The sequence below is a fragment of the Colossoma macropomum genome, unplaced genomic scaffold, assembly GCF_904425465.1.
Source record: "Colossoma macropomum unplaced genomic scaffold, Colossoma_macropomum, whole genome shotgun sequence".
NCBI classification, from domain to species: domain Eukaryota; kingdom Metazoa; phylum Chordata; class Actinopteri; order Characiformes; family Serrasalmidae; genus Colossoma; species Colossoma macropomum.
The window spans coordinates 3,269,497-3,296,686 of NW_023494794.1; the positions used below are offsets into that span (position 1 = coordinate 3,269,497).

Sequence of the window (27,190 nt, forward strand, 5' to 3'; positions counted from 1 at the left end):
GGCTGGAGCCAGAGGACAGACGGGTCAGTGCCATCAGCATGTATCAAAGTGTTGGAGCCCCTCCTATATAAAGCACCCCCCCGCCGAGACCATCACTACCATCCACACAAGCCTCATCTACATCGTCATGCAGCGGGAGATCATGGAGCGAGCTGACGGAGCCTTCTTCATGTGGCGGGACTACCTGCACCTGCGGGCCACTCTGGCGCACCTGCTGGGGCAGCGCAACCACGAGGAGACAGCAGAGAGCGCTACGTGGACGGGACCCCCACCCAAACACCGCTCTACTTTCTGCCCACCGATCACCTCAATCCTGCTGTCCCAGACAGAGCGAGGCGCAGCCGGCCAGCAGCGCGGGGGGGGCGCGGCACCTCCAGGCTGCGGAGGAGCGCAGTGTGGAGAGAAATGTAAGGAAAATATGAGCTGTAATTTTACACTGATTTAACATTTCAGATTAACTGAAGGGCTAAAAGGCGAGTTTTTATCACTTACCATATCATATCTAGCGTATTGCTCCACTCATTTTAATTTGACATGATAAAAGTGGCTGTAGTTTAAATGTTTTATGTCTGTTTTTTAGTGTTGTATGCTCCAGTGCGGAGCGAGGCGCCCTTCAGTGGCCGCGACGACTCCTGCGCCTTCTGCCGGCAGAACGGAGAGAGCGCGCAAGTGTACCGGAGCCACCGACTGCGCTGGAGGGACGGCAGGGTGATGTGCCCCGTGCTGCGGAGCTACGTGTGCCCGCTGTGCAGAGCCACCGGAGACGCCGCGCACACCCGCCGCTACTGCCCGGGGAGGAGCGAGGCGGAGCCAGCCAGCAGCGCCAGAGACAGGGGGAGACAGAGACTGCCGGCTCCCTCTCCTCCCCCTCCTCCTCCCCCTCCCCCTCCCCCTCCTCCTCCTGCTCCGGGCTCCGTGACAGGACAGTGTGAGAAGCTATGGTGGTAACGAGGGATGGTGCGAGTGAGTGAATGTGGGATGAATGTGTAGAGACTGTCGGACTGTGCTCGTTTCTGATCGTGGCGTTTTCCTCAGTGAGCTCCTCTAATGTTAGTTAACGCGGTTTAACCTCATAAACACTGCCAGACTTCGCAGTTCCGAAGCGTTGCAGCCTGTAAATGTTCGTAGTCGGTGTTCGCTGTTTTGTACAAAATAAAAGTCTTTTGCTTACTGCAGTTTCAGTCCAGCTTTAAGTCCCTTGTTTGTATATCTGTTTAAGTGTCGACTACATTGCCTAACACAAATAAACTATAAGAGATAAACAGTAAAAAAAAAAAGAAAAACAAAGTGAAATTAAACTAAAACATAGATAGTACAATAAAACAAAAAGTATTAAATAAAAATAAGAAAAAAAAACTTCTAAGCGAATGCAATGAATTAAATTTTTGCAAACTTAACACAAAAATGCGACTAACATCTACACAGCTAAAAAGATCTTCAACAAGTCCTCAACGGTTCTTTAGTAAAGGCAGTTGTTCTGATTTAAACCATGAGTCCTATATAGAACCATTTCATGCTGAAATGGTTCTTCGCATGGTGAAGTGGTTCAGATTGATGGAGAATGTGTTCGTTCAATATGGCACCAAAAAAGGGTGCTGCTATTGTTACAAACTTGACACCGTAACACTGGAAAAACCCTTTTTGGTCCTATGTAGAACCACTTTTAAAAAGGTTCTATATAGAATCATATAAAACACATCAATCTGAAGAACCATTTCACCATGTAAAGAACCATTTAAGCATGAAATGGCTATATGTAGAACTCATGGTTATAAATAGTTTATTAAAGAACGCTTACAGAACCATCGTTCCCTACACCCGGTGTTTGAGCCTGTCTCGCTTAGACAGTGGCGTTATTTCTCCCCTAGATGGAGACATCACACCGCTGCTGTACTCACCAGTACATTTATTCCACAAACAACTTTAACGAATTCCTGTAACTGAATATTATTGACAGTGCTCTTGCTCTAAGTAAGACTGTGAGCTAAAATAGTGTAAAATGCTCTTTTTCCCCTGAATTAAAGCTGGCCAGGGAGCGCAAAACACAGTCAATAAAAACGGTAGCGTAAAACTAATGAAATACAAAGACCACAATTCCTTGTTCTTTCCGTTCCTAGTGACGGCGTTGTACGACGGCGCGGGAAAACTAAAAGGAAAACAGCGTCCCGTTTTGGTAAAACCGCTTGAGCGTTATTGACGTAGCTTTTAACGAACGGAAGAGCGAACAACAATATTCAGGAATAGTTTATATACTGCAGTTTTATTTCTTCAGGTAAAAACAACAGCGGTTGCACTCACGCTCGTAGCTGTTAGCCTAGCTCTGTAAGACATGTTTGCTAGCGTTAACTGGTCCAAAGGTAGTGTTGCCGTCAGGAGTGGATCGCCTAAAACTATGATTTCTGAAGTAAAAGTAAAAAAAAAACGAGGAATAAGTATTCTTTTCCTCTCGAATATACTTGAGTGTGAGTAAAATCAGTTATAACGTTACTGTAAATGGAGCGAAATAATCCCGCCTCTGGTTACTTTAGAGGTCTAAACAGACGCTCATTACTTGCTACCCGAAGAGAGTATGAAGTTAATTAGTTTCTGGTCATTGTTTTGAACGTATAATAGAGCACATTAGTTAATATTTAAAGGGGAACCCCACCGATTTTGACAAATCTCTGCATAATTCAGTGGTTGAGATGTAAACAAAGTCATTCAGAGTTGTTTGATGTGAGATGGTTCGTTGTAGAGAAACTTACAAACTCTGATATCTTTACAGTGGTGGTGATAGGAACCAGGGATCACTATGTCTACAGTGCAGATATAGCCATTTACTATTTATTTACTTACCTTATTTACTATCCAAAGCCACCCGTGAACCTACACGTGCCTTCTGAGTTTTTATATGTAATGTTGATGACGATAAAATAGTGGTAAATATGAAAAAAAAAATAATTCACTTTTCTTTGGGAACTATGTGCATGTATCCCTCTGCTATGAAAGGATTCAAATATATTTTAAGCCAAAACTGTATCACTTTATCATTATTTCTAAACAATGTCTCAGACATTAGGCAGTGTATTCATAACCATATCATGTAGTAACTTTCTGTGAGGAAGCTTTTAGAGGCATTAAACACTTTAGACATCTGGTTTCTATCACCACCACTGTGAACACTTCTGACTCTGTAAGTTTCTCTAGAACAGCACTTCACATCAAACCATTCGGCATGATTTTGTTTACATCCCAACCATTTAATTATGTAGAATATTTGAAGAATTCCCCTTTAATGTACGTGTTTTGGCCTCCCTCAGTTGCAAGGGCACAAATATCAGTTTAAAGATCTCAGTTCAGTTGATTTCTTCAGATAAGCAGAGCTGGGCTTCCGGAAAGCATCTCAGCACAAAGATGATTCTTACATGGTAGAGTGAGCATCAAAACACACTAAAATGCTTTTGGAAAACGGGGCATTTTGCAGTTCTTTTATAGAACTAGCTCATCTTGGGTTCATTTGTAATGGTAGATGAGAATTAAGAGGAAACCGTCTCTAATAAATCCTTGTTTGTCTCTTGTGCACCTCTAGGAAGGAAATGGCCTCTTTTTTGCCTGCTGTTGCTGAACAGCTTTTGAAAGATGTACAGAAGACGTATTCAGAGAAATCTCAAAGTAAGTAACAGAAGTACTTTATCATTTCCGCTTTGATGCAATGTGAGCAAAGTGTGATGCTTCTAGTATTGTCTTCACTGCTGCATATGTCTGTCTACGTGTTTGTTATAGACTTTGAATAACCTTAAAGCAATGGTGTCTCAAAAAAGGACAGAAGTACATTGCTTAGCTAAGCAGTAGGAGCTGCCATCTTTTTATAGTTAACACAATGTTAGAAAGCACATAAGTAAGTCTTCTTGAGACTTCCTAACACTAGTTGAGACAATGATTTAGTGGTGGAGTGATGATTAGGCGTCTAAGCTCCAGTAGCCTTAGTGCTTTAGGGCAAGACTAAAGAAGCAAACATAAGACACTAAACATATTTCATCTAATCAGCTACATTTGAGATAAAATTTATATGAGTTAGATTTAGTCACCAGCTTGTCGCTCTGAGTAGCAAAAATTGATTTGTTCTCCACATTAGTGCATTTTCAAAACTCAGTGCTGTAGATTTTATAGAGATGATTGCATCCTCTATGCGAGTCAGATTGCCAGCATGAAAACAGGATAAACCATGTTACATAGTTCAGCAGTATTGCTGAGAAGTTCTCAACATTTGATTATTTTCACACAGAAAGTATGTAAAATTCCAGAGATTTCTGAAGTCACTCCCCACATGCATCCTAGCTCTTTTAAACTGTGTAAATAAAATTTTTGTCTAAACTGTTTTAAGTCCTACAACCCCATTTCCAAAAAAGTTGGGATGCTGTGCAAAATGTAAATGAAAGCAAAATGCAGTTTTATTGTTTTTTGAAAAATATATGCCCGTTTTGTATTTGATGGCAGAAACACGATCCAAAAAAAGTTTGAACGGGGGCATGTTTACCACTGTGTTGCATCAATCCGTTTGGGAACTGAGGAGACCTATTGCTGTAGTTCTGAAAGTGAAATGTTTTCCCATTTTTACTTGAAACAGGATTTCAGCTGATCAACAGTTTAGGGTCTCTTTTGTTGTATTTCTCGTTTCATAAAGTGCCATATGTTTTCAGTGGGTGACAGGTCTGGACTGCAGGCAGGCCAGTTTATCGCCCAGACTTTTTTAATACAGAGCCATGCTGCTGTAATATGTGCAGAATGAGGTTTTACATTGTCATGCTGAAATAATCAAGGCCTTTCCTGAAAAAGACGTTGTCTGGATGGCAGCAGATGTTGCCAAAACTTGTATATATCATTCAGCATTAATGGTGCCTTCGCAGATGTGCCAGTCACCCATGCCATGTGCACTAATGCACTGCCATACCATCATGGATGCTGGCTTTTGAACTGTGTGCTGATAAGCTGGGTGGTCTTTAGCCCAGAGGACACAGCGTCCATGATTTCCAAAAAGAAATTCAAATGTTGATTCATCCACAGGACACTTTTCCACTTCCTCTCAGTCCATTTTAAATGAGTTCAGGCCCAGAGAAGGTGGCGGCATTTCTGGATCCTGTTTATATATGATTTCAAGTTTTAACTTGCATTTAAGGATGCAGTGATGAACTGTGTTCAGAATCATGCCTATTTTTAATGCAGTGCTGTTTGAGGGCCCAAAGATCATGGCTAGCTGGTTTTTTAGCCTTGTCCCTTACATACACAGATTTCTCTGGATTGTCTAAATTGTTTAATGATGTTATGTATCATAGATGATGAAATCCCCAAGTTCTTTGCTATTTTATGTTGAGAAACGTTATTCTTGAATTTTTGCACTATTTGTCCACACAGTCTTTCACAGAGTGTTAAGCTCCTTTCCATCTTTACTTCTGAAAGACTCAGCTTCTCTGGGATGCTCTTTATAGTAGTGTTACTGACTTGTTACCAATTACCTTCAGGTGTTGTTGTTTTTTTATTTATTTTTTTTAAGCATTACACAACTTTACCAGTCTTTTGTTGCTTCGTCCCAATGTTTTTGGACTGTGTTGCTGGCATCAAATTCAAAATAGGCATACGTGTTTCAAAAAACGTTAAAATTTCTCAGTTTCAATGTTTGAGATGTTGTCTTTGTACTATTTTCAAATAAATATAGGGTTTAAATGATGTGCACATCATTGCATTTTGTTTTTATTTACATTTTGCACAGCGTCCCAATTTTTTTGGAAATGGGGTGGTGTACTATTATTCATTTTGTATCAGTTTCTCAGTGTTGTAAAATAAGATGTAAGCTGCAGTTCCTCAAAGTGCCACATGGTGGAGGCACGCCAATAAGACCTGTTGACCTACAGAGCTGAGAATAGATCACAGGTTTCTTTTAAACGTTCCTTACATAGTTGTACACCATGCTAATAAGACTTAATGGAAGTTGTGTGAAACACCAGCAGTGAGATTTTCCATTTGTGTTATTTCTTGCAAAACTGCACAAAGCACTAGGCAGTATTTCCTGTCAGCATTTAGCACAAAGTCCAGAATGGATACGTCAGTGATGATGTTCTGTACGTCATTTGTTTCATTTACAGCAACGTACTTCATCAGAGATTTCCGCTAGGAGTGAATAAAAAAAGAAAACATAAATTGCCAATCAGACATGTTTAAGCTGTTCTGTATGACTAAAATGTCCTGATTTGCACTGTATATCCAAAGGCTTTACACTAGATGTTGGAACATCGCTGTGAAGATTTGATTGCATTCAGCCACAAGAGCATTAGTGAGGTCAGGTACCGATGTGGGATGATTAGTTCTGGATCACAAACTGCACTCCAACTTAAATGTATTGAATGGGGCTCCATTACTCCAGAGAACAGTTTCACTGTTAAACATCCCAACGCTGGGAGGCTTTGTAGCTCTTCTGCTGATTCTTGGCATTGGGCATGGTGACCGTGTGGCTGCTACAAAGCGTCTTATTCTATTGGTCGTAATTTTCTATGTAGATTAGACAAACTGCATGTGTGGAACTGAACGCCTCTGTCAGTGGGTGCACCTTAAAGTAGCTGAATTCACTAATTACTAAGGTGTCAGGGTACATTTGGGGACACAGTGCATTTATTACATGTGATGTTCAGGTTTGATGAGGAAAAGAGGCTGTAATGGACCCTTGAGCATAACAAAACTTGTATGCAACAGAGAGTAACTTCATAGGACAAGGAAAACTGTTCTTAATGTAAGGTACATTAGTTTATACTAATTGTAATTTTGAAGCATTTTTATTTGTTAATTCAATATGCAGTGTTCACATGGACAGTATAAAAGCAAGGGTGTCAAACTCAAATCACTTGATGGCCACCAAAGGGGGTCTTTCCCAACGTTGGCTGGATGAACAAATGCAGTGAAAGTTTGTTTAAATTTTAACATTTTGTTTTTATTGTTTTATTGTCAAAATATCGGAAAATTGTGCCATATTTTTTTTCCAAGTATGAATTTGAGCTGCATAACATAGATTCTCAATTCTCATCGCAGGTTAGTCGGTGTTTATTAGTAATTCTTTCATCACCATAAACCACACCTACCACCAGTAGTAGTAGTAATAATAGTAACAATAATTCTTTATTATTTATTTATTTATAAATTTAGTTGTTAGTATCATTTATAGGGAGAGTAGTAGTACTAATAGTAGTAGATTACATACATAGCGTTTAATAAATGTTTTAGTGTCCAGTTAAATCAAATAAAATTGCAGTAGAATTGTGAGATTTATCATTCCTGTGAAGTTACAGCAAGTGAGGTTTTGGCAAAAGTAGAGCTCTTAAATCTGTTCTCTAAGCAGATTGATTTGATCATTCCATTCGTTTCTTAACTCTGAAGTGCTGTATGTACTGCTGTATCATGATTGAATCCACGGCAGATTGAATGAACTATTTACTTTGTGTTCAGAGCTCTGTTTTTACTTTTAACACTTTTAGCATTTTATTAGCTGATGTTGGGTAACCAGCCAGGGTGCCTGTTTTTAGGGGGAGGGCGATTTGGCAAAAAATATCATTTCACTATACATTTTCATAATATACAATATTTTTCATGATATTTTGATGCACTAGTAGTGCCGCTTTTAAAAACTGCCGTCAAAAACTCTGTATACAATGATTATTCATCATTTCACAAAATGTGCTGCACTAAATCCAGTTAAACAGGGCTAGTTATGTTTTTGTTTTAACAAAAATATGCAGTTGTTCACTGTTCTTTAAGTACTGACAGTATCCACAAAATGCTCAGAAAAGCACATTGTGTATCATAATAACAAATTTATTACAATAACAAATACCAGTCAGAGGTAAATATTCACCCACAGAAAAATAAAAAAATTAACAATAACTTATAAATCACTGCTATGATGTTTCTTTTTCTCTTTCTCCTTCTAGTACCTGATGACCTACTTATAGCGTGAGTATATCTGTACATTATTTGTTGGTCTGCTTTTTTTTTTTCATGACCCTGATGTGAGTAATTCATGTAATATATGTAATGTACTTTAAAATGTCAACAGCCCAAGTTCAAATAGCTTGTGTACACTGATGTGATCCTATTGAAAGTCATTTACTGTAGTGACACTGAAATTAGATTTTGAAAGCTCATGCTAGTGCCCTAACCTTGTCTGTTTAGATGCAGTTGTGCCGGTTTGGGGTCAAGGCTGCAGCTCTTCATGTGCAACTTATTTGTTCCAGATGTCATTGTTTGAATAAAACATGACTTTTAAAAGCACTTGTAAAGCCACAGTAGCAGTCATCCAGCAGTCCCAAGGGGAAACATTAAGCCATGGTAATTACTGTTAGTAGGCATCACACGCCTCTCTAAATGGCATTTTAGCGTCACTGAAAGGCCAGTAAGGTGCTTTATTGGGGAAGTTATTGTGGTTGGAGAGTGCCATTTTCTTGCGTCATGTTTCTATGGCGACAGCATCAACCAAAAGGGTTCTATTGGTAGGTGAGATAGGCAAGGTGGTTCCTGCTTTCGCCAGTTTTGTGGTTGAATGGGTTGAGTTGAAGGGTTTCCCCACTTATGTCAGGAGTTGCCTTCAAGCACTAATGTACAGCCAAGTTCCACTAAGTACATTTGTCTGTTTACTACAGAGAAAAGGCAAAACAGGTCTAAGAGGAAGTGTCAAGCAACAGCTGTATTTTCATGCCCCTACTTGCTGTGCTTTTGTGACTTGACCGAGCTTTTATCTATATCTAGATTTAGAATGTAAATCCAGGGCTCATTGTTACCTTTCTTTCTATCTCTTTCTATCTCTGTCTCTTAGGTTGCGGTTTGTGTTTGGCTCCTGTACTCTGCAGGCTTTGGATCTGGTGGACCAACGCTCAGTAACGTGTGTGTCCTCCCCCAGTGGACGAAAAGCATTCCAGGTACTGTAGAAATGACAAAAATCTTACTGAATATCCAGTTTTTGTCATTCTATCAGTTTATTATACCATCTGTTTAACTACCAATAGGAATATTTTTTCTAACCTATCAGTGTCCAAATGTTCCCTGACTTGACACTCATTGTTTACTACAAGTGCCTCAGGTTCAACAGTCATTTTCCCTAAATATAAAAAAAACTAATTTCTAGGTCTTTAAAAAGCTAGTTCTCACTTTACTAGATTTTTATGAAAGAGATAAGAGTGGTTTAAAAGATAGCACCTTTAGTTGTCACTGAGCTTAAGGGAGGAAATTTTATGTGGATTTAAATTTTGTTCCTTTTGTGATTGCAGCTGATTTGCAACTGAATTTAATTCTACTTTAGTCTCACCAGCCATACTGAGTATCATCAGAAAGTCTGGTGTGTTTTGTCGCTCAAAGTGGCCAGAAAATTCAGGAAAGGCAGTTTGACTGGCATGCAAATCGACCTACCGCAGACCACTATTTTTGGATGGGCAGGTGATTGTCAACAAAAAAAACCGACATGAAACAATAGTATGCCCATCGGCGAACATGCAAAATGTCTTGTTTGCTGTTAAAGGTGTACTGATTTCAATATGGTAGGGCTGAAGTAGTGCCACTCAAAGTAAAAGTTTTATATGGTGTATAGAAATTTAAAACTGTATCTCAGATGCGCTATTGGGTTTCTCATGTGTGAACTACCATTAAAGACTAAAACTAGACACCTGGGTGCATCAGAGAGAAAATGAGCGTATTGTTATGTCACTACATTTGCTAACAGCTGCTTTAAGGAAAACTCTTTAATAACACTTAAGAAGTTATTCAACTTTACATTAACTTTTTTCAATCCTGTGACTGTATCTTGCTCTTGCAGGCAACTGGCTGGCTAACAAAAATTTGTTTCCTGTCAGACTGATAAAAACTGGTGCATGGAAGTGTGTACACATGACCGTGTGGGCAGCCAGAGTGTAACTGACAAAATTCCAGTAGCTGTGACACTCACTCTCTAGCTCCATTGGCAAAGCGACTGAGACTGTTGTACTTTGACCTTAGAGAGGAAGAATGACCAGGGCTCAGCTTTTCCAGTAAAATCTTAATACCTTTAATCTTATTTCCGTGCATTCTTTATTAGTATTTAATACTTCATTTTCTTCTATCACTGATGAGCCTAGAGTGACGCACAGGCCTGTAGTGGTTCTAGACTAACTTGTTTGTTTTGGTCAGTCCTGCTCTGATTCTTCTACATGAACAGAGCTATGAGCGTATCTCTTCTTCACTTGCTCCAACCAGAGTCTGTTGTTCTAGCCTTCCACACAGTGAGCCTCACATTCCAATAAGTCTAGCCAATAGGGTGCTGTGTGAGTGGGCACCAGTGGTTCACTGAGAGACCTCATTGGTATATATACCTCCTGATATTTTTTTTTTTTCCAGATTCTTTTTTGTGCTGGACACTCTGTGGTGAGCGTGACAAGTTTCCCCTAAACGCCCACTGAGAGACATTTTATACCGGGGCGGGGGGAATAAACATTAATGGATGGAATATTTTAAGAAATGCTGTGACTCATATATAGTCTCTCTTTTTTGTTTCATCTGATCGTAAACTGTCTCTTGTTGGTCAAAACGAGAAAGGCATTCCTGGCTTTTCTTTTTGTTGGCTTGGATAGCTTTGGATGTCTCTTGGTGACCAGATGTTTTGAGCTTCTTTCAAGAACTGTTTTCATGATGAATAACCTCAGATTTGTGTGATTTTTGTTAACCCCCTCTTTTAGCTGCTATTCTGCAGACTTGTTTTTTACCACGTTAAAAGTCCTGAAACGTTGTGTCAACTGTGTGTGAAAACTGGCTGTTCATCGCGAAGTGTTTCTCCACCGAGACAAACATCAGTAATGGGAGGAATCCTGCTCATTCCAATGAACTTGTTTATTGCCATGCTACATCCTTGTGTTCTTTAAAGGAGACAGCCATGGAAGTTTGATTGTGGATCTTTTTGAACACATACTTTTTTATAATCAACTGTCCTTTTTCCTTTCATTGCAGTTCCTAAATATTAATGCTTTCATCACAACTCACATAGATAACTATAATTAAGGATACATGATTAATATTGGGCAAGATCTGAATTGAGAGATTTTTGCAAGCATGCAATTGGCCAGTTTATTGGTTTGATTTTGGCCGATCTGTGCTGCAATTTTATGATCTAAATAAGGTGATGCAGTTCACAGTATTGTAATGCTGCTGCTACACCTGTACCAAAATGATGCTGTGTAATTATTCTTTACTCATTGTGCTAAATAGCCACTTCCCGTCCTGCTTTTGTTGTAACACTTTATTTTCATGCTTTTTAAATAGGCAACTTCTTAAATGTCCTACATCAACAAAGTTGATGTACTTTCTTACTACCGAAATGCTGCACTCAGTATCACAACTCTGAGATGTAGTGTTTGATAGAAAGGCAATGTTTGAACAGGGTCTAGTTTTCTTGTCCTTTAGTGAAACAGGCTGCATATTCAGCAATGTAGATGTTTATTTGCACAAGTAAGCATTCGTGATGAGCTGAAAAGGAAGCATTTCAGGTCGATGGAAGGGTGACACTACTGAGCTGTTTTCCGGCCCACAGTAGAAGAGGCTTGCCTCCAGAATGTCAGTTGCATAGCCTGAGATTGTTGGGGATTCCAAGATTACATAAACTTTCTACAACTCATTGTGCAAGCTGACTTTGTCTATCTCTTTACATTGGAGTCAAATCATCTTAGTGTAACACTTTATTTTTTATTTTATTTTTTTTTACATTTTTACTTTTTTTTTGAAGTGATCTCCATGGGTAGTGGCTTATTTCAGAGTTAAAATATTAAGCCTTTATTAAACCATTTGAAGTTGCAGTTGTCGCCAGGTGTTAACAAAAGCTTGATGAAATTTTAGATTGTTTTCTTAATGTAAAATTAAATGATTTGACTCGTAGCTCATTGTAACAAGCAGAAAAAAATCTGTTAAGTTCAGGTTCTAAATGTTCACTTGTACTTGTTACTACATTTGTTTTCGTAAGTAAAATATACTTTATTCTAGTTTACATTTGAAAGTCGTGGTGTGTAAACAGTACGTCATGTTTTGCAGAAAGAAATACCATCCTTACAATGGGGCCAAGGTTTTTGTCATTTTTTTAACGTTGAAAGGCAGAATTGCAGACCTGGGCCTGTTGCCTGTAAAGGTTGAAATGCAAATGTAAATGCTATGTAATTAATTTAGGTAGTTACATTTGAACAGTATAGCAAAACCAGAGTAATAACACTTGTTTTATTAGGGTTAAGTGGTGTTACAGTTGACCTTATGGAGGTGGCAGTTTTGGAGGATGAAGGTAGAAATGAGTGGGTCCATTAGCACTAAAGTGGTTAAGCAAAGAGTGGCTTAGCATTAGAACACAGTTAAGATTATAATCTGCAAAGTCTTGTTTGCAAAGGACGTACCTTACTAGATGCAGTGTTTCCCCCAACCACTCTTGTAGGTTTTTTTGTGAGATTAAGTATACCAAAAGTGAGTAGCACACTTGATTTAAAATAATGAACCATTGATTAGCCAAACCGGCTATTGGATGATAACTACAAATAATAGTGAGCTGCCACAAAGACATTTTAAGAAATGGTTAATTAAACACATTAAAATATATAAAATAGCTGCTTTTTCTAGTGAAATTATTTGGATTTATTAAAATATTGTTATATTTCTGAGTAAATAAATGCTTACTACCCAGATAAATAGCTTAATAATTCTAATTTTGTGATGGATGGGGCTGTGTAGACGCACGCTGGTCGAGGCGCCCATGCTAACCCCTGTCCTTCATCAGACGTGGCTACAATGGGTATGCGAGTGTCGGAACAGGATTTTGGAGCAATAAAAGAAGGTCATCTGGTCCGATGAGTCCCATTTTCATTTACATGACATGGATGGCTAGTACATGTGTGCTGGGGAAGTGATGACATGAGGATGCACTGTGGGAAGAAGGCAAGCTGGGGTGGGGGAGAGTGTGATGCTAAACAAGAAGTCCAGTCCGTGGCCACTCCAGCTCACAGCGTAGAGGCCGTAAAGTGTCTGCTAGATAACATGGGGCACCTTCAGAGGTCTCGTGAGAGCTATTCTGATGTCATGTGGAGGACCAACATCATATTAGGCATTTATCCTTATGGACTAAATATAGGGCCACATTTATAACTTATAACTTATAACTACATATTAGTTTCACAGTAGTTACTCAATAATTCACAGTCGTGTGATGACTAACTCAATTATAATCCTGCAGGTTAAGGGATTAATGACAAACACTGACTCTGCTTTTGGCTTGACACTATTACTGATTCTGAGAGTGAAAGTGAATAAATCATCTACACCTGTGTGCAGTTATTTTTTGAAGGTAATGTGTCTGGTGCATGTTGTGATTTGCCATGTGTGACAGTATGACTGAACTCATGGTATTTTCAGAAACTGAAGAATAGGGGTGTAGTAGCACACATGCCAACACAAAAGGTGCATTAGACGGACCACTTGAATGACAGTGATTCATCTAAATGATCTGGGAATGCTCACCGAGTGCACTATCATTTTCTGAAGTGCTCTTTTGTTAAGTAGCGCTGTTATAAGTATAAATGCTTTATTTTGATGCAGGAGATGGCTTTTATGATATTATATGGTAAAGGCCAATATTGTGATGATAATTTACTTATGATTTATTCAGTAGACTTAATGCTGTGTATTTAGTTATCCCTAAGAAAAGAGACATTTGGAATTTAACTGTCTCTTCAGCTCTTACTCATTATACATTATACTGCAATAGGTGATATATAGAAATGTAACAGTTCACAAAATTCCTTCATCAGTTTGATATGATTTATACATTTTTTTGATACAGCAAATATAAAGAGTGGTTGAACATTTTGTAACATCGTTTGTGCTTTGGACTGTTCACACCGTGCATGAATTTTGTGTCTATGTGTTTTGTGTCTGGATTGTATCTGAATATGCTTTTGAGCATATTTGAGCATATGTTTTGAGCCTGTGTGTGTGACGTTAATACGTACAGGTGTATGAGATGGTCTGAAAAACTCCCACACAATCCGACCCCACGCCTCTGCTTTATCCACTTATTTCAGGCTTTACAGGACGACTCGCAGCAGTGCTGTGTTTTTAGTATGTCGTTCTTCCTGACGTAATGTTACTTCTTTCAGTTTTAACAAAAAGTTGAACATGCCTGAAACTAATATATACTTACAAGGCTTTTCCTCCCTGCTCTCGATTTTGAGGCACAGGTGATCTTTTTAGAGGATGGAAGGTCTGCCCTCATTGTAGTGTTGCTTGTTTTTATGATAATGACTACTTTATTTGTTCCATTCTGTTGAATGTTGTTTGAAAACTTTGCATAGTGATATAATGGTGTTGGTAGTTAAAGCACTGTTCATACTACGATATTTCTGTATGGACAGAAATATTTTTTGTTTTGTTTTTTGCGTAATGGCATGTAGCATATTTTTGCCCAGCAATTACAACATATTTTGGTTTTATTAGGAGTAGCTGTAAATAATTAGATGATGGTGAGGTGCTTTTTCTTTTTATAACCGAGACTTTTTTTTATTTTTTTTCTCATACATTTTTTATCATACATCACAGTGAAAACAGATTATATAACAAGACACAGGGAGTATCAAAGAAAAGTCTAAAATTATCTCTAAATCTCCTAACACAGTCTCCTTAAAATAACCACTATTTACCTTAATTACAGCTTCAAACAGGAGGCATTCAGTTCACAAGTTTCAGCAGGAAATCACGATGTGTGCCTGTGTTAGTCCAGCTGGGTCATGGACTAAAATGCAATTGCTTTGGAAGACCATTTCACTCAGTTTCATTCAGAATCATGCTATTTTATGTCATCAGTAAGACTTATTGTTTATTAACTGTTATTAATTATTGAGTAACTAGAGTAAAAATAATATAGTTAATGTAGATGAAGGGGGAGTGAGAAATTTAAATCTAGGGATTAAGGGCTTAAATATTAAACTTTTGAATACAATTTACGGTTGTCGGCTTATATAAAAGTATTTATTTTATGTGATTAAATATTGAGAAGTGTATGCAGATTTAGGGCATTGATTAATCTTTAAATGGTTTGAGATATTTTGACTAGAACTGTATGTGTACACTTTATAGACAGATACTGTGTGATGCATCCAATAATAATTCTCTGGTCTTTATTTATTTACTCCGAATAATAGAATATTTTCTAGGGAGTCAGATAGCACATTTCCTCTCATTCAGCACCCGGCTCTCCTCCCTCACAGCTCTGGGTCTGAGGGAAAAGGTTTCATTAATGTCTCATTCCACTTGTCATCCTATATGAGGATCAGTGAGCCTAATAACATCCTGCCCCTGGGCCACCAGCCAGCTGTTCCCAGATCAGAATCTCATTCTGTTTGCTTTGACCTCTGCCTTTATTTCACCCTGACCTTAGGATGAAAGAGGAAGTTAGATGATGTATATGGGTTTTGTCTCAAGGTTGAATGCGGTGGATGTTGAAGTGGTACTGTTAGGCAATACAAAGCTGACTTGAAGCACATCTTATAGACTCTTCTCACTTTGTATGGTTGTGATCTAAGCAATAAGTGTTTTTTATTGTATGTGGTTTCATTTTAATAGTTGTGTGGAATTTCTACAGGTGGAATTTGTTATAGAAAGTTGACCAGCATGGCAAATGCTGGCATGTTAAGGCCGCTACACTCCAAATCTAAAATGTTCGGACGCAGTTTTTTCCGCATCTGAACCATGCTCACTGGACCCAACACTATTGATTGGGTATTATTGAGTGTTGTTGACACGAAAGAAACAGACAAACTGACAGAACATCTTCAACTGCAAAAAGATATCCTTTTCTCCTCACAAAATTGACATAGGGTGACATTGGTAGGCTGCTTTCCATTTTGGGAAAATGTGAAGTGTGGATTCATTCAGAGGCTAGCTTTTAATTCTGTAAAAGCATGGCTGTATTTTCTAGTTGCTCTCATAGCAGTTTTAAACCAACGTATGCATCTAAACAATGGCAGTTAGGCTTAACCATCTAATTAGATGACCTGTTTATCATAACCAGACAACTTTATTCCAAATCAGAATTTTTCTTTTTCTTTTTTTTTTGTATGTATAACACTTGTGAACATAATTTCAGTTCAGTCCACCATAAGAACATGTTCTCTCTTTTGACACAGGAAGAAGGTCTTAGATCAAATTGATCTTTTTGTGGCCCTAAATAATAATGAGCAACCCCTTGTCACTTTCCGCCACATCTGTGGTTTAGATTAGATCTTAGATGGCCTTGCAGAAGCTTAAACTTCATTGTTGTGTAGTGAAGAGGCTTTGGGTTTTTTATTTGTTACTCCACCTGAAGAAATTGTTCATTTGAGCAAAGGAAAAGCACAACTACATTCCTGACAGTGTGCATACATATAAAATGTGTTTGTGTGCTTCTGCACCTGTATGAGAAGACAGACAGTCAGTGGTTTTCAGCTCCAGTCCTGGAACGCACTGCCCTGCATAGTTTCAGCTACTCCCTGTCCATAACACTCCTGATCCAGCTCATCAGCTAATTATCATGTATTTCATGTGTTGGATCAGGTGTGCTGGGGACAGAAATACCTGAAACTGTGCAGGGCAGCGGGTCCCCCGGACATGAGGTGAAAACCACTGGTTTAAGTGAATGAAAGCAATCTAACTCTGTACAACAAAGATACGGGTGCTTTGGGTGCATATGCTCAGCCAACTTGTAACCAGAGATTTATAACTCCCATGGTTCCTCCACTTACACATCCCAGAATTTCAGGGGACAGTGCATCTCATGGGCCATTTGTCCATATCGAATCATCCTAGTGCAGAAAAATAAAATTTTGGATGAAAAATGGAAAGTAACTAAAGTGGAATTACCCCCTGATTTGGTTGTGGACGTGAGAACAAGCAGGCAGTAAACAGGCCACAGGCGGTTGCTCATTTAGGCTAATGCTTTAAAGGCCTTCCTCAGCATGTAGAGTTCCCATGGGTGCGCCCCTCTTACCGGTAGCAGCACATCATTTAGGTCTGTTACCACAGCCCTGCTCTGACACTAATGAATTAGCTGGCCTTTGGCTGCTGGGAGATAATGCCTGGTGTTTGTCACACTGGCTGCTTTGGGGTCCGGTGCTGATCTTTTCACTGCTCTAATGAGGTGAGATGTTGCCAAGATGGGCACTAGAGGTAGGAGCTAGGTGAGAATTTGAAGAGAAATGAGAGTTCAGTATGTTGTAAAAGATTTTTTTTTAAACTAATAGGCAAGTGTGAATAATGATGTTGACCAAGTGAGTCATAATTGTCGTCACTTGTTTATACTAACAGATAGTAAAACATTGCTCTGTAGCAAATTGGCTTCTAACTCTGTGCGTGTTTGCTATGACAAACTCTTGTTATGCTGCATCTGCTGTACTACGTATGTACAGTTTACAGGAAAGGGAAGTACCATCTTCACTGTAGATCACTTTTTTCTACTCTAAATGAGTCACATTGAGTGTGTCTTTCAAGAAAGTAACAATTATGTTTTGTGCGTTGTTGTCATTATTATTATTAATATTATTATTATTATTATTATTATCATTATTATTATTATTATTATATCTGGGGGCAGGTAGTATGGGCTTTCATCTTTTAGTGATTGCAGCTTTGTTTTTTCAACTCTTTTTGGAGCTGGAGCTTATTGGAGCTGTCATAACAAGGACTTCTTTCAAAAGTGCAATTTCCAGGCACTTTCTCTTGCGATTAGGGCTGTCATGTCTAAGAAAATTTAAAACTTCTTTGTTTTTGCAAGTACTTTTTTAATGATATTTATGCATGATTAAGGTTCTTTGTGATCTAAAGCTGAATATAGATGTAGAGACCACCCGTACAGATGTTAGACACGTAAGATGTGCCATTTTATCAGACTGTTTATTAGTCTTGTCATGAGTCTCTTAGCAGTCACATCAGGAGTCTTTTACCAATCATGTCATGTGTCTTGTTTTTGGAAGCCCCAGTTCTGATACTAAGTAGTCAAGTCAAGTCAAAGTTTATTTATATAGCACTGTTGTCACAAAACAGCTTTACAGAAAAAAACAGGTCCAAGCCCCCATGAGCAAACCAATGGCGACAGTGGCAAGGAAAAACTCCCTAAGAGCAAGAGGAAGAAACCTTGAGAGGAACCAAGACTCAAAAGGGGAACCCATCCTCCTCTGGTCGACACTAGATAGCAAACAGCATTAGTATAAAATATTAAAAAACAGAAACGATTAAAATGCAGAAAAGTACAGTTGTTGGAGGGCCAACTGAGGTGTATGTATGCAGGGTGTCCGCAGGTCCTAAAAAGTCTTGAAGTCTTTAGTTTAATGATTTTAAGGTCTTACATTTTCTTCCTCAAAGTCTTAAATATGTTAGTGTAATGCCACTGGATGAGGTGGTGACTAGTAAAATCATAATATAAAATTTAACATTTAAATTTAATTTGCCTAAACATATAAACACCGTGGCATATGTGAGCTGCAGCTGTAAATATGCTGTGTATAAATGGAACAGAATATAACCATATTAATTTTGCATCACTAAACTATGGTAGATTTATGTCCTGGCATTAAGATTTTTCTCCCAAAGGTTACTTGTTCCACCCAATTTAGTATCTGAGTTGTTCCAGCCCTGTTTTTTGATTTGTGTGTTTGGGTGTTTGTGCAAACACTCGCACAGACACAACTCTGAAGCAGAATTAGTGTTGCCTAACATGCTTTAGTCTTGCTTACAGACCTAAGAGGTATGTTCAGTTTGCAAGAAAAGGAAGTGCTAAATGGAATTGCCTGTAGAAATTTTGGCAATGGTCTTTTCCACATTGCTGTACCGAAATGGAATCTGAATGTTTTGATGTCATATTAAAGCCAAGGCGATAAATTTGGTGGTCAGCTTCTTCCCTGAACACTACATATGTCCTATTTTGTCTGTTTATTTTTGATGAAGCTCACAAAGCTGACCCAAATAGCAAAAGCCTGCTTATCACCCCGCTCTTCAGGTTCTCCAACTTCCCATAAACCCACAGTCAGCTCAGCTGCTCCCATAAGGACCATGGAGGCCATTTGCACCGTCTGATGATGGATTATTTATCGCCCTCTCCATGATCGCCTCCAAAATTTTTTGGAGTACCATTAGCTTTTTTTAAAAGGTCCCATGAGGGTGCAGAGGTTTTTTCGCTCCGCAGTAAAGACTAAAGCCAAGTCCCTTCTCAGGGCTGGAGCACATGTTTTTGTCGCACTGAGATACGATTGATTTACGTGTCGGTGGTGGATTCCCTTCCTGCTGCTGGACTTGGGCCAACTTGGGAGGGATAAAGTGTGTGGGGGGGACCACAAAAAGGCCCTGAAGTGTCTGTGGTAAATGAGAACAGAAAGTGTGGTGGCAGTATGGTGATCTGTCCCCTGGCAACCTAGTTTTTTTTTTAATGATTAAGTCTTGTTTAAGCACTAAAACAAGAACTGGTAAGTGCAAGAGTTGAGAAAGAGGAAGTGGGCTGCTGACCTGTACTTGCTAAACACTTGCTATTCATTTTGTGGCCAAAGCTGACTGAGGTTTAGTCATGGCTCTTCTTAAAGTTTGACCATTTCACCCCTTGCCCCTACCACTTAGCCCTTAGCCCTCTGTTTTGCGCGTTCATGTCTAGGGTTACAGTGTCCCAATTTTTGTTGAGATAGAGGGGTAGGGCGAAGTGTTAGGGCTACATGGCCCTCCAAATGGAGGTTTTTCAGAAGCTGGCGAATATCTGACTTCAGCTTCGTATCTCCAAAGAATAAGTGGTGGGCGATAATAAATAATTGTCTTATACCCCCTCTTTGAAAGCATATGATGCCCTAAATGTAACTAAAGCCCAGCATTGAGGTTGCTGAACTTTACCCTTCTCTGCTATCACTGAAGACGGGCCGGGTCGCCTACAGAGCCCTGCTAGTAGCCTGTTAATGAAGCAGTGTTTTTTTTTATTTTTTTTATTTGAGGATTGTCCATTTCGTAGGGCAAGATTTCAACCACTACTACGGTGCCACTTAAAAACAAGGGGTTGGGGTAAAAAGAAAAAATGGGATTGGGTCTTACATTCAGCTGTAGACTGATAATTGAAAAAACAGCCCTGAAAGACCTGATGACAAGACCATGCTTATTGGCCTCTACTGGCTTACATTCATTATATCATGCAAGTCTACCACAGTTTTCATGGTAACCATGTTCTTGTGTATCAACATCCAGTTTATTCTCTTATACTACATGAACGGTGTGAAGGTAGATTGCATGGCCTTTTTTTCCATTTCAAGATGTTCTATTCAATATTTTAAGTTTTTAAATCATAAATTATTCACTGTAATTGTTCATAATATGTTCTTGATTGGTTATATGTCTAAAATTTGATCACTACTTTTCAAATGTGTGGCATTCTGGATGTTAATTATATCAGAACTTCATTCTCAATGTCATAAAGCTTTCTCAGTCATCAAGGAATCAATTACAGTTCTGTTCATCATTCTGGATTAAATTTCTTCTTGTTCACAGCTTCCTGCTAATTAGTAAAGTTATACAGTCATAGCATACAATCGTTACACATTTATCTGCACCATTTTTTTTTATTTATTTAATTGAAAACAGTGATCCCTAACTTTTGAACACTAGTGCACAAATTGTTCATGTGATGAATTTACCATTTGCACGTTTCCAATATGGAAACGTGATTTTTTTACAACATTAGACCTGGGCAATTTGGTGATTTCCCTGCTCAAACACACTTGACTCAACTCAGTAGTTAGTTGGCAGGTTTAGTTGGTGTGTTAGAGCAGGGAAATCACCAAACTGTGCTGTCCATTCAGGAGTGGAATTAGACACCCCTGCTCTAAATTTAGAGCGGTGTACCTCTAAATAGCACTAATAATGCCCTGTTGTGGACTTCATAGTGGCTGTTCCTCCACCCCTGCCTCCTGTTGACTCCCAACCATGACTTATCATAACACTCCCCTTGCAACTAACATACATGACAGCCCTGCCCTGTGCACCCCTGAATACCACCCTTCACCTATTATGGCTCCACAGTTCTAATTACTCCACTAGTGAATCACCTGCAATGAAGTGTCACTTTTTGACAAAGTGGTGCTTTTTTTGTTTTGTGGGGCAGAGGAAGGTAATTTAGTGTGGCTAGTGAATTTGTCAGTGTTTGGGGAGGGATAATGGAGTGTGTGGTGGTGTCAAAGCAGCATTTGTTATGCTGATGGCATCTGATTAATACGGCCAGTTAATGCTCTCATGAGTCATACTCAGCACTGGACTTTCGTTTGGTTTCGGGTCTAATAGAGATCATGGAGATTAGCTTTTGTTATTAGTTTGCCGCCGCTATCATAACAGATATCCATTTCTGGCCATTTTGATTTTAAGTTTTGATTTGAGTAATAATAGAACTGTCTATGCTGTAATTTTACAGATCAGGGATTGAAAAAAGCCCATTCAGGACAACTCTTCATACTCTAGTGATTAAGCCAACCCTCTAATTAAGAAAGCATTATAGGCTTGGTCAACGTCAGTCCATTACATGTGTCACACTGACAGTGACAGTTCTTTGCTACCATTGACAAGAATTATGAGCAGCACGCTGGACATGACCCCTAACAGGAGGTGAAGACTCAATTAGCTTTAAGCTTCTCTCTGCAATGATGTGTTTTCAATGGGACTGTGTTAGACAACATTTGTCCATCATAACCGTTGGTGTGTTGGATATGTTTGGTCAGCTGCTGTAGTTCCCCAGCTGCGTTGTGGAGGGGTACACACCTCAACTACATAAACCTGGTATTTTTGGATTCTGATAGCCAATATACAAAATATACAACCTATACAAACATATGTATAGGGCAGCCTTCTATATTCTCCACATATTTTAGGTATTTTGGAGACCCCCCCCCATATGTATTGGGTGGGTCCGGCCATCTGTATACTTGCTAAACATCCTGTCATTATTGCCCCTGTCCTGCCTTCTCTTTCTTTGTGCTTAGGAGAAATGAAAGTCACATATATTAGGCATTTTGAGGAAACTGATTTCCTCTCTCTCTCTCTCTCTCAGGTATTGGGTGGATCAGGCCGTCTGTATACATGCTATACATCCTGTCATTATTGCCCCTGTCCTGCCTTCTCTTTCTCTGTGCTCAGGAGAAATGAAAGTCTAGTGGTGAGTTCACTTTTCTGTCTCTCTTTTCTTTCTGTCTTTTTTGTTTACTTACATACAAGTACCACACATTAGAGCCTGCCCAGTAGGAACATTTAGTCACTGATGTTGACTCTAAAGAGCTAAAAACTCTGGTAACCAATCAGGGCTCCAGACTAACTTTTTTCAGAATCGTCCCAGAGCGGTCCTAAAAATTTGGTTTCTCATCCCATATTGAAAATTGGCTGTCCAAAATATTTAACTGCTTTGTTTACATTTCGCTCTTGAATTTTTGTACTACCATATTGCAAATTCCCAAAAACGACGGATAGCAATACATAGAATATATGCTTAGAGCATGACACACAATGCATACAAACACATGTATGATCCGTAAATGCATTTATGTTTGAGCGTATTTGTATTTAAAGCTAAATATGTAACATTTTAAAGTACCATTTTACCCCATGTAATGAGTTGTATTACTGAAATACAAAACCATTCACTGTAAATTCAGGTTTTGTTCAGGTTTCCGTGCAATAAATTAATATATTTTAATACAGGAATGTTGCTGCTCTTCAGAACCAGTCTGCATTGCAGTGGGCTTCAGAAATAGCTAGCAAACCATCATCATAAAAACAGTTGCTAACGTTAGATTTCCTGTCATTTATGGCTGCCTTAAGAATAAGGATCGAGCAAAATTATCATTATTGCACCCTGGAATATAATTTGGCTCTGAAACTGCCAAATGCTTGGGTGCTATGAGACATAGTTGTACACAACAGTCAGTGGACTTCAGTCTGTGAATAGTACTACCATATCCCACTAGATTCCAGAAGGACTATAAACCTCCATCATACAAAGGAAAAATGTCATTTGAATGTCTGTTACAAAAACATGAGCAGACACAATTGTTAGCTTGATGCTAATATTACATTACATTACATATTAATTACTGTTGTCAACTAGCATTATGCTAGCAGTAGGAAGATGAAGAAAAAATGGCACTTATAAAGCGATTTAAAAACAGCTCCTAGGTTAAACCTTGCTATATTTAGTGTGGGCATGGACGACCGGCACACTACTGATTTTACGACTATAGTTTTTACAGACTATAGGTTTGTTTTTGCATGCTAAGTAATCTTCCCTGAAGAGTTCCAAAACAATAAACAGTGTCCTATGCGCTATTTTTATTGTTCCCAGAAGGATGAGACAGCAATAGTCTGGAGCCCTGAACAATAATATTGTGTAATATATAAAAAACCTAAACAGATATCATCAGTACTATTAGTACTAATACTAATTTAACTGATTAAATTAGTCAATTGTCAATTGAATTAGTGAAGTGTCAATTGTCAAGCTCTGTTTTTTTTTTGTTTTTTTTTTCGTTTATATTTTTCTTGTTTTTCTTATTTCTCATGTTAACATGTTCTAATGCTACAGGTTAGGTGTGAATGTCTTGCCAACCATGATGGTGTTTTGTGTTCAAATTTACCATTTCATCCTGCATTGCTACAATAAACATGAGAAACTAGTGTCTTCCAGAAGACTGGAATAAGACTATATAAATATATTTTCAGGATTTTTTCAATAACGATAAATCCAGCTTCAGTGTCAACTGTTTGACCCGATATATTGGTCAGGCCCCATCACACATGGAGGTACTAGGTCAGAAGTCTTGAGCAGACCCTAGACCTTTGTCACAGAGGATGTGCTTTGAGGCAGTGGGCTTCTCAGTTTTTTCTAATCCCTTCTAGCCTTCCCACTATAGCCTGCATCAGAGTCCCATGCACAAGACTGATTTTGCATAGATGACACTGGGAGGCTCTTGTTTGTTTTTTGCTCTCCTCTGGCAATCTGCTCTTTGATTGTGTGGCCTGGATTCAAGGGGAACTCTCAGTTTCTTTCACCACAGAATAACATTTCAATCAGGCTGCTCAGAGCCCCCAGAGAGACTAAAATTAGGCAGCCCGTCTGAGAAAGAGTCCAGTGGCGAGCCCAAAAGAGTGATTTTAGCATTATGGCCTCATTATCGTCACATCCCCAGTGGTAGAATCAGACTCAGAATCCGAGAAATACGCCATGTGGTGAACCCTGAAGTTCTTGTGTCTATATTTGCATCTCGGTATAAATCGTAAGAGAGGCCTGTTAGCTGGAACTAGGCTTCAGTGAACGTGTTGGCAACCATTTTCAATGGGATTGAACTCGCTCTTCTCCTCCACGACCCTCTGACCTAAAGAGAAAACAAACAGGGTTTAAAAACAGAAAAGCAGGGTCTGAATTTCTCATCAGACCTCAGCCACGTCTCGTGCATGTGTGTATGTGTGTGCGGCCTGCCTGCATGTGTGGGAAGCGAGCTGCTGTGGTTTGAGCAGCTGTAATGAACACATGTGCACACACACATACTCAAGCAATAGTTGTGCAGTAGCCATGCAACGTTAAAAGAATAGTTCGGTGAAGAATCAAATCAATATCATTTATCACCTACCCCAGCTGCAGTTCATCAGCCAAGACATGTTTGATATCTGTTGTCTGCTTCTGTAGTTGCTTGGTTTTGTGTGGTGTCATTCCACGCTAAACAAACTCCAAAGTTTGTGTGTTTTTGCATCATTAGGGAATCGGTGGTAAAAAACTGAACTACATTTAGGTTATCATTTTTTTGTTCTGTTTACTTTTGAAATAAAATGGAGTGCAACACCTCATTTCGTAGCTTTATCATTATTTGAGATGCAACTCATAGCTGTTACAGTTATGAAGCCTTAGCTATGCTAAAATACAAACATGACTGCGTAGTGACAGAGGGCTACAAAGCGGGGTATTATGTGGATGATCAGTTAGTTACAATTTTAGCTTAAATGCTTAAATAAGATCCATCTATGTTGTTTTACTACATTTTTTAAACTTAATTACATAGGTTTTCTATAGACTTTTGGAGCAAATTAAGATTTTGGCATGTATTTACAGAGATGAGTTTGGTGACCCTTCAGTTCCAGTGTTAGAAATGTTAGCCTAGCATCTCCCAATGTACACTAGAGAAACAGATGCCAGATATCAAACATGTCTTGGCTAATTGACTGTACCTGGGTAAGTGATAAATCATGTTGATTAGATTTTTTGCTGAACAATTCCTTTAATGTTAACTCTGTGGGTTAGGTGCTGGAGATTGGCATTAAAACCATGTATCTGGATTTTTAAAAGAATAACTCGCTTATGTTTGTGTAAGTTCATGTAACGATAAACCATCACTGTTTTAAGTAGAAACAGTGATGGTTTATCTTTACATGACCATTTTCCAACCTCTCTTTACCTCTTAGAATTAAAGAGGCTTTTTTGTCACTGTGCCTTTAAGACTGATATGTGAACATGTCTTCTGTTTAGATTGGCTGCCTTGCATTGCAGCTCATTTAAAAAGCAGTCTGGGCTGTAACATTCATTATGATTGACATTAATGAGTGTACAAAACCACTGCCTTAGGTGGATAGTTGTAAAAAGGTTGGTTTTCATGGTGTTACAAAAACAATGAATTCAAAACTAGCCGTTTTTGCTATAAAGTCTCCATTTATGGACAGGAAAGTGAGTGAATATGTTTTGAAAGTTTAATAATATTTTTATTCTGCATCAAACTCTTTTATTTAAAAAGTAAGGAAAATTTGGTTGTCCCTGAATGTTAAATGCAGAACGTTCAACGTTCATTTATTGTGTTTAGCATGTTCTTGCTGACAGCTAGCGTGATACTTGATTGTTCTGTTTGTTTAGTGATTTATCTTTGTATTTTAGACATGTGATTTACTACCAGCTTACAGTATAACTCGTACACTGACTGTTGAACATATTTTCATTTTTATGTTTGATTCCCATGTGTCCATGTTTAGATACCGCTGTTTTGCTTAGTGCACAACACAATATCCACTGCTTTTGTTTTGAATGCAGAGCCAAGACCTTTTAGTATTTAATTCTCATTTCATTGCATGTGTAGCCAGTTTTACCATCCACTTTCCACTCCACTGGTACAAAACCTGAATTAATTACTCACCTGAAACAGTTACTCTTTAACACATTAAATAAGTTATATATATACATATCTTACTGTCTAAGAGCCTCCCACACACATGCACTTCTGTCGTTCACTCTGTCCTTGTTACTCATTCCTTCTTGCCCTTTACATTGATTTGGACTTAATAGGGCTCTTTTTTTCTGTTAGGCTTATGAGTATTTTGGTATGGCAAACACATTGAGGCAATGGCTTTTTGATGACTCCAATCACCATAAACCTGGAAATGGACTGATGTTTCATGTATAAAATATGATGGGGAAAGATAAACGACAGTGGTTATATAGACTAATTTGGTCTTATTTCACATGTACACTTGTTCGTTGTATAATTGAGACATTAACTCTTACCAGTTGTTTTTTAGACAACAAGAGATATTTCCTGTCCCTTATAAATACTTCTCATTTCTAGGCTCTTCGACGTTTTTCCTTATGTTTTTAACTCTAAATCTAACCTGGCAGTACATTGTTTCCTGACGTGCACCGTTTGAGCTAACTAACAGATATGTTTTTCTCTGTGATCCCCAGTGTAAGCACATCTTGGCAGCCTACCTGTGCCAGGTCATGGGCTTGTGCCAGCAAGAGCAGGTCTCAGATCAGCACATGACCCTCATCCTCTCAGGAAGAGCCCAGCCAGATCCATGAAAGCACCATCCTGAAAGAAAACCGTCCAACTGCGTAGCAGTTTGGGTTCCACTACAGGAGGTGCCGTGTGATTGGATGTAAAAAGACGATGGGTTTTTCCATGTAAGATTCCCATTACCTTTTCCTGTCCAAACACTGTGAAGCTGTGCACCAAACTTGATCTTAAAGTATGTATATATTAAAAGAGACATGCGTATTTATATTTATTCTTTACGAAACAGATGTTTTATAACCAATGTTTTTTCTCAGAAACTTGAACTGTTTCACTGAAAACCCATAAAATCCTTTTCTTTCCTCTTCCCCTCTACACAC

At 38.7% G+C, this 27,190-nt stretch overlaps 1 protein-coding gene across 3 annotated transcripts; it reads left to right on the forward strand.

Annotated features, from left to right (window-relative positions):
* The first annotated feature begins 907 nt into the window (after positions 1-907).
* zswim7 (zinc finger, SWIM-type containing 7) lies at positions 908-26,961 on the forward strand. Of its 3 annotated transcripts, none has more exons than XM_036579916.1 (6): positions 908-963; positions 3,569-3,651; positions 7,953-7,974; positions 8,834-8,936; positions 22,103-22,207; positions 26,762-26,961. In XM_036579916.1, exons 2-6 carry the CDS (start codon positions 3,576-3,578, stop codon positions 26,876-26,878), a joined length of 423 nt encoding a protein of 140 aa, XP_036435809.1. In that variant the 5' UTR covers positions 908-963; positions 3,569-3,575; the 3' UTR covers positions 26,879-26,961. The 3 variants fall into 3 exon arrangements, with proteins under 3 accessions (XP_036435809.1, XP_036435808.1, XP_036435807.1); XM_036579915.1 differs by lacking the exon at positions 908-963 and adding an exon at positions 2,121-2,173; XM_036579914.1 differs by lacking the exon at positions 908-963 and adding an exon at positions 2,127-2,272.
* Positions 26,962-27,190: the final 229 nt, after the last annotated feature.